Source organism: Cupressus sempervirens, chromosome 8 (assembly GCF_028749045.1).
Source record: "Cupressus sempervirens isolate cs-2001-9-10 chromosome 8, ASM2874904v1, whole genome shotgun sequence".
In the NCBI taxonomy this organism is placed as follows: Eukaryota; Viridiplantae; Streptophyta; class Pinopsida; order Cupressales; family Cupressaceae; genus Cupressus; species Cupressus sempervirens.
In genome coordinates this window covers 143,342,558-143,351,380 of record NC_143125.1, presented here as the reverse complement: position 1 = coordinate 143,351,380, position 8,823 = coordinate 143,342,558, and the positions used below count along the sequence as shown (strand labels likewise).

The following is an 8,823-nucleotide window of genomic DNA, read 5'->3' as shown; positions in this document are numbered from 1 at the left end:
TACATTCAATGAAAATCTCAGTTCCTGTAGACAATCTAATAAAGTGCAGTTGTAGAATTCCTGATGCTATGACAGGTAAAATGGACAACACAAGATAATAATCCTAATCTTATTACATGTAAGCAACATTTGAATAAACAGCATGCAGGGACATAGGAATGCCTTATTTCGGTCACATTTTTTCATATATACAAATGCAATCCCCTGATTATGGACATTAAACTAGTATTACTTTTCATACCAGCAAAGCTTTATTAGAGCCACATAAAAACATCACCAACAATTACAACATGCATATGTGCCTTATTGGTTAAGTGAATTGCATGTCCAAGATAAGCACAGTAACCACATCGAAAAAAGAAGCCACTAAATGATCATACACGAACAGCATGAATACATCAGATGCAATATTTACAGGGATTTTGTTTATTTATCTCACACCATTACGTATTAAACATTTGAATAAATAGCATCCAGGGAAATAGGTATGCCTTATTTCACTCACATGTTTTCATAAGTACAAATGCAATCCCTTGGTCATGGACAATAAGCTGGTATAACTTTTCATACCAGTGAAGCTTTATTGGAGCCGCATAAGAACATCCCCAAGAAAAGACCACAACGTGCATGTGTGTGCCCAATTGGGCAGGTGAGTTGCATGTAAGACAGCAAACACATCGAAAAGAGAAGCCAGTACAGAATCATACATGAATACCTCAAATGCAATCTTTACAGGATTTTTGTTTATTTATCTCACAACAGTACTTATTATACAACTTGGATCTATAGGAGGGCCGAAATAGCTATACAGTAGTTAAGTCCGTCCAATGTAGAGCGACCCTTTTCTAAATTCAGCGTACACTTCCAAAGACCTCTACTCTACACTGGATTTTGCAAGCATGTATGCCCTAAAAAGAAAACTTTCTCAAACATTATCTTGCAAAATTGTAGCCTGCACCTTACCCATTATTTGTAGTCAGAGCAATCAAAGGCCTCCGCACATCATCCCCAAGCCAGAGTTATATGGGTAGGATAGCATTTCTGCTTCTGGTATGCCTGGAGAGGAAAAACTTACGACCAGAAAAGGACCTCTTCATAGTAAATGGCCCCTTCAAATTATGCAAAATTCCACTCTTCGAAACCTCCCCTGGAACTCTATATTTGTTCTGGTACGGGCCCAAATGCTTACCAAAACCCTTGAGGAGTAGAAACTCGTGGTCGTGGCTCTTCCTCTGTGAAGAAGAAGATTCCGGAGGAGCCACATTTTGTTCTACAACAATAGGATCCTCATGTTCAAAACCCAGTTGCATAGCCATCAGATCATTGATTGATATACAAAACCTGTTTGATGAACCCAACGAGACCGATCTCCTCATGGGCTGCAATTCACCGGTGAACTCAACTATACTATCATCCACTCTATGTTTGCTTGCCAAATCACTTAGAGCTCGAAATCGTGGCGATGCCAAAGCCTTAAAAATTGGATTCTCCTTTTCAATCCCACCCGATTCCTCCTTTCTATCCATGGCTTCGCTTGAACCAGTCTCATGCACTTGAGCCAAATTGGCCGATGAATTGGGCCTTGATAAATTACATCTGGACGAATTAAACCTCATTTCCTCCCTCGGATTTGGCTCTTGATTTGATTCATTAGGTGGTTGAGGGATCGAATCTCGTGGCTCCACTGGAGAAACTGAAACTGTATTTTCTGCCGGAGGGCTTACAATATATGCTCTGCAGAGGGGACAGTTGGAGTGGGACTGTAACCAAGTATCAATGCAAGATAAATGAAAAGCATGGTTGCATTTGGGCAATAACCTAACGCTCTCATCTTCTTGAAACTCACTGAGACAAACGGAGCAATCAGTGCAATCCACCAGTCCATCGCCCTTCTTGTACTTACAAACAGGTATAGATCTGATCAGAGATTCCTCAAGCCCAGTTGTGACCAAAGGCCAAGAATCATTTGGCGCAGCCTGACTATCATCATCATCAAAAGTATCATTGCCGCTCCTACGCAACCTTCTTCTCAACGACTCCCAATTAGTACAATACTTGGCAACAATGGTGTAATAGCTTACAAGCAAAAAAGTACTGGCCAGAATCCCAATTATAGCTATAACAAGGGGAGAGAAGTTGGGGTCTGAATCATGCTCCAAAATCTCAAAAGGAGGCGGTGGAGGAAATGGCAGACACTTCTCCGGGCAGAAGGGTGTGCACAGACTCTGCGAACAGTCTGAAATATTGAAGAATGCGTAGACCGTTGGTTGATATTCAGGTGTACCCATCACTAGAAACTTTGGAGATGAACCTCCTATTCATCCAAAATCTCCATAGATGGAAATGCTTTCCTCTGGTCTTTACAAACAAAATCTACGCTTTTCTGGTACTATAAAGAAAGAAGAATAATTAAAAAACCAAGAACAGGACTAGCCCATGATTTCACCTGTAAATCCCTGCAGAAGCGCACTAGTTAAGGGAGATGGTGATGTTGATGGATCTTCCCACGAAAAACATGATCCCCATGAATGTTGAGAGATAGGAAAATGGCGTCTCTGATCAGTAACCCTGATTATTGTCTCTAATATTGAATAAACTTTAGGATCAGTCAACCATGTAGATTCCCCACATGGCTGAGTGGAAAGAAAGAATGCGCTCAGCTACCCACCATCCTTGATATTTTGACAAGTGAATGGCTTGGATGAGATTTTATCCATCTTAATGTGTTTGTTAACCTAATCTGATGTGTTTGGATTCCTTGAAGTGTGTGGGAAAAGAGCAATTGGCATAATCTTTTCAGACTTAACCTGCCTTGAGACAAAGCAAATCGACTTGGATGAAAACGAAAGCTTCGTTGGAAAAGACCGTCAGTGCATTTGGGAATTAAAGCAAAACTGCTCTAGCAAATTCTCTGGTTTTTTTAAGTGATCTCAACTTAGGTCAAAAAATTTCAAGCATCTTAGACGCCTAGACTAGGACAGCTTTACAATCATTACATTCCTACCTCCAGCAAGTTATATCATTTTTTAATGATAAAGTTAATTCAATCAAATCAAAAAGAGGTCTCAATTACAAAGTAGCACTTAGAGACTCCAAAAAAATCAGTTGGACTAGTTTGGTTGCGGGAATATAAATTAAGCATTGGCATTTGGAATGCTGGCATTGGGATTCTGGAACTTGGAATCCAGATTATGATTAGGGAATCCAATTTGGGATTGTTTGGTTGACTAAGAATTCATTGTGAGAATACCGATTTCTTCCGTTTGGTTGCACATTGTGGAATTGGAATATAGCCAAATAACATGCAAAATATTATCATCTAGCTGTAGCATTATCATCATGAAAAAAAATTCAATGCTTATTTGGTTTGTTGAAGTCCAAACATTTTTAACAAGTATAAAAAGATTAAGTCATGTCGAAAGTAAACATTATCGTAACGGATGAGGACAAGATTGCACTAATGGATACTAAAACTTTTATGACTCTTGCTCTATAAAAAAAATACCATTGATTATAATTCACATAATTACTTATATGAAATATGTATATTGTTCAAGTCTCGTTGAATGAATCCGAATCACAAGAATTGATGAAATAAGAGTCAGAAACATCCCATTAAAAAATATATATTTGTAGAGATCCAATAAAAAATTTGATCATCACAACATTCAAACTCACAGGTGCAAAGTCTAAATTTTTATATTAAATTTTTACAAAATCTTACTTGGAAACACTTTTACACTAGAAAAAATACCAATAGAGTAGATTGTTTTTGTCCTGCATACAATTCATTTAACTGAAAAATAATGTATGTGAAAAAGTTATTTCACCAAACTTTTTTGCAGTAACTACTGAGGCGGATCAGGTGGAAAAACCCTGATAAATTACTCAACAGTGGCAAATATATGAGCAAGTAATAGCGAAAATTTTTCCTCCCATTTAAAAAAATTAAATTTCAAAAATTAGTGCAAAAAAAAGTGCCCCCAAATGGGCATCCGGAAGTCAAATCCAATCAAATTTTACTTTAGTTGAAATCCTCATTTTCAAAAAATGGGATTTAAAATGGGAATTAAAACGGGAATTCCAAATAACAAGTATTTTGAAAGAATTTGGAATCCTTGTTTTGGGGGTCAAATGGGGATACCGGATTCCACTTTTTTCCAATTCCAATTCCGATTGTGCGGACCCAAACAATGGATTAGAATTTTTTTAAAATTTCGAATGCCAATTCCATTCTAATTCCAGCTACCAAACAGGCCCTTGGATACACAAAATAGAGTATATGACATATGTCATTGCTATTTTTTTAGCCATGTTACTTACATAATAAAACAAGGACACAAAGTGTTTAATTCCTAACGATAGAAGAAAATAATATGAATATTATGCAATAGTAACTCTAAAATAATTTGTTGTATTTTGTGTATAAAAAAACTTAAAGCCGTAAAAAAAAAACAATCAATAACGATAGAAGGAAATAATATGAATTTTATGCAATAGTAAAATGTATAAAGTCTCTAAAATAATTTGAAAATAATATGAATTTTACGCAATCATAACTCTAAAATAATTTGTTGCATTTTGTGTATAAAAATTAAAATCCCTAGAAAACAACAATCAATAAAATCTTAATATAGGAAGATTAGGAGTAAACTCTGCAACTCTGCAACTCTGTCACTCATTGTCGCCCCTTTTCAAAATTTGAATTTATTCATGGCAGGGCCTAAGCCTCTAGACCCTCCACCATGCCCAAATCTGCAGATGGTGTTAACCCTGCACAGAGATTTGGAAGTCATGACAAACTGCTGTGGGATTGCAGAGGTGGAGAAAAAGACTTTCTCTGACCCTACTCTCTTGGGAAATGTCAAATCGGCTAGTGACTCGGTGGATGGTGTAAAAAAGCTTACTAATGGGACCCTTGGAGGTTAGAAGAATGCACTTGTGGGTTCCCAGGTGACTAGAGATTCAGTGGAGGATCCCAAGATTGCTCATAGTGCAAATGGGCTTGTAATATCCCTTCCGGATACTCTGGTGGACAACGTTACCTCTGACCTCAAACTATGCATTGTGGGTAGATTTGTTGCTTTTAGACCCACGATAGAGATGATTTGGAAGTGGGTAAGTCAAAAATGGAAGATTAAGGGTAGCGTTAGCATCTCTGTGATGCCTAGCAGCCTTTTTTGTTTTAAATTCATGATGGAGGAGGATATAAATCTAATACTCTCGGGAACATGGTATTATGACAAACATTGTCTTGCCTTAATAAGGTGGCACTCGGGCTTCAATGCTAGTGTAGAGGTCAAAAAATTAGCTCCTATATGGGTAAGATTACTTGGTTTACCTTTGGAATTTTGGGATGAGAAGATTCTAAGGTGGATAGGGAATTCCTTTGGACACTTTGTTACTGCGGACACAATGACAATGCAAAAATCCAGACTGGTGTATGCTAGATTATGTGTGAATGTGGCACTAAATTGGACTCTCTTGATTGTGGTCACTCTAAAAACTAAATGGGGAGAGAGATACCAACCCACAGAATATGAGAATGTAGGACTTTTCTATCAGAAGTGTGGACAATTTGGGCATGTTATAGTTGACTGAAAAGCTCAACTACAGAAGGTGAAACAAAAAGAAGGATCTCTAGGAATTGTAAAAGATGTTGTCAGGGAATCATCAGAAGCCCCAAGACTAGAGGAGGTGGTTGCGATCGACCAAAACCTGGAGGCTGAAATGATACAGGATACCATTGTCAAAGGGTTTGGGGGGCAAAGTGAATCTAGAGAGGGGGGAGCTCTAGAGGAAAAGAAGAAAATGGAGGAGTATCCATTTAGAAGGGAAATAGAGGAATTAATAAGGTCACCTTTGGGGGGACCTAAGGAAGGAGAAATGATGGAGGAAGGTGTAATAGTGGCACAACACTCCCTTCTTAGTACTCGAGCAAGTCTAGGAGGTAAGGACTTATAGGAACATATAGCTATAGATTGTGCTACCCAAGAAAGGTTATAAACCCCTCTGAGAATGAGGAAGGCCTCTCCAGCGGAGATAGCAGTAAAAGTGATGGCAAGTTTAGATAAAGCTGAGAAGGAACTATGCCCCACTTCCCCACAAGCGGGTGATAATGAGGAATGTGAAGTACAAAAAAGAAAGAAGGTGGGGGGAACCATATGCAGGAACATATGGTACAGCTGGAAGACCAACTAGTAGAGCAACCAAGATAAAACAAGCAGCAAGGGACGTGGCTTGTGGCAAACAACTTACACTGGAGATTGTAACAGGAGGTAAGAAATGAAATTCCTCTCTTGGAATTTAAGAGGGTTAAATAACCCCTAGAAATAGTATGCTTTAAACTAGTGTATATTTCAGGAAAAGGTTGACTATGTGTTAATCCAAGAAACAAAAATGTCTAGTGCTAATTTTGATAGATTAGTTAGTCATGCTTGGCTTGGGGTTTCCTTCATACATATGGATGCTAATGGAGCCTTAGGGGGCATTGCCACCATGTGGAACCCGTGTTCTATGATGAGGATTGAGATATGGACAGATAAAAACTTTGTAATAACAAAGTTCCAAATTAGTAATCAAAGATGACAGCTTATCAATATCTATGCTTCTAACAACAAGATAGGGAGAAAAGAAACTTATGGAAAGCTAGAAAAGAAATTAGAAACAATGAAGGATAAACAATTAATGTGTATGGGGGATTTTAATACCCCCCTCTATCATTTAGATAAGTTGGGTGGAAATAGAGACTACCGTGAAAGCTTGTAGGACCTTCATGATTTTATGGGAAAAATGGATTTAATTGATGTGCACTTGAAAGGGAACCCATTCACATGGACTAATAATAGAAAAAGAAGTGATCTCATTCAAGTAAGACTGGATAGACTAATGGTGATGGGGAATTAGAATCGATTGAGTAATTCCCTCTTAGAGAACCTTAAAAGAACTGCTTTAGACCATTCCCCTTTAATCTTCCATTGGGAGGATGGTATAAGAGGTGGCGCAAAACCTTTCAGGTATGAGATAATGTGGCAATCTCACCTGAAATTCAAAGACCATGTCCAAGAGTGGTGGAATATAGGGATTGATGGTACTGCTATGTACAGACTAACTCAAAAGTTAGATAATATTAGGAGAAATGTTACGCATTGAGCTAAGAGCTCCTTTGGAGATTTGTTCAAAGTCAAAAGAGAAGTGGAGGAAAAACTTAAGAAGCTGCAAGGGGAGATGGCTAAGGGAAATATTTTGGAAGAAGAAGAGTATAGAAAAAAATGGAAGGATATCATTCTGAGGGAGGAAATATTTTGGAAGTAAAGATCAAGGGTTCAATGGTTGACTGAGGGAGACAGGAATACTACCTTTTTCCATAGGTCGACTTCGAATCATAAAAGAAGAAACACGATCAACAGGTTGGAAGGAGAACTGGGGGTAGAATATAAGGATTAGGAGGAAATGGGAAGACATGCAGTGGAATACTTTAGCAAGACTTATAAAAAAGGATTTTAGAATAGGAAATCGAATTATTAGAAGAAGTTTGATAAAATACAATTCCACAAGTGCTTGGAGAAGTGGAAAATAATAACATTCTAGGAAACATCACAAAGGAAGAAGTGAAAAGGGCTATGTTTTCCATGAAAGCTTAAAAGGCCCCAGGACCTAATGGTTTCCCCTCAGCATTATTCTAGTATTTCTGGGAGGTCATAAAAAATGAGCTCATTTGGGCTACTAGGGATTTCTTTAGAACAAGGAAAATGTTAACAAGGATAAATAGGACTTTTATTGCCCTGGTCCCTAAAACTCTGACACCCACAATTCTCCTAGACTTTAGACCTATAAGCCTATGTAACACAATCTATATAATTATTGCCAAAGTTTTGGTCAATAGGATTAAGCCCTTCCTTGAGAGTATCATAGGAGCACCACAAAAGGGCTTTGTGTCGAGAAGACAAATTCTGGATGCTACGATAGCTACTCATGAGATCATACATTCCATAGAGAAAAGTAAAAGACCTGGTATGGCCTTCAAACTAGATATCTCTAAGGCATATGATAAGGTAAAGTGGGACTTCCTTTATGATGTGCTTGAAAGAGTAAGGTTTAATGATAAAGTCATAAACCTTATTAGGATTATGGCGGGCACTGTGCAATATGTGGTCCTATTGACTGGCTCTCCTTGGGGCAATTTTGAAGCTAAGAGAGGGTTAAGGCAAGGAGACCCACTATCCCCATATCTCTTTATTATGGTGGCAAAGGTTCTAGGGAGATCATTTTCCAAACTGGTAAGTACGGGATGTGTTAAAGGAATTAAACTTGCCACTACTACTAAAATTGAAGTGCTACAACGATTTGTTGATGATATTTTTCTCTTTGGAGAGTCCTCTGTTGGAATTATGATATATTTGTCATTAGTTACAACACTTATTCGATTATGAATGCTTATTGAGCTCATCACTCAGTCCACAGTTTATACCGAGCATTCCTTTGGAACCAAGCATATGGGCAGTTCAGCAGTGTTTACCAAGTTCATAATGGTTACCGAGTAGAACAATGTTCTCCAAGTAGTTAGTGGTCACCGAGCTTCGTAGTGTTTACCAAGTTCTCAGTGTTCACCAAGTCATCAGTGTTTACCAAGTGATCAAGGTAAACGAAGGACTCAGTGTTTACCAAGTGATCAAGGTAAATGAAGGACTTAGTGTTTACTGAGTGATCAAGGTAAACGAAGGACTTAGTGTTTACCGAGTGATCAAGGTAAATAAAGGAATCAGTGTTTACCAAGTGAAGAAGGTTATCAATGGATTCATTTTTTACCGAGTAACACAATAT

At 38.0% G+C, this 8,823-nt stretch overlaps 1 protein-coding gene across 1 annotated transcript; it reads right to left on the bottom strand.

The window, feature by feature from the left end:
- Positions 1-721: 721 nt before the first annotated feature.
- On the bottom strand, positions 722-2,899 carry LOC149541955 (RING-H2 finger protein ATL52-like). The gene has a single exon (XM_089797004.1). It carries the CDS (start codon positions 2,286-2,288, stop codon positions 1,020-1,022), a length of 1,269 nt encoding a protein of 422 aa, XP_089653130.1. The 5' UTR covers positions 2,289-2,899; the 3' UTR covers positions 722-1,019.
- Positions 2,900-8,823: the final 5,924 nt, after the last annotated feature.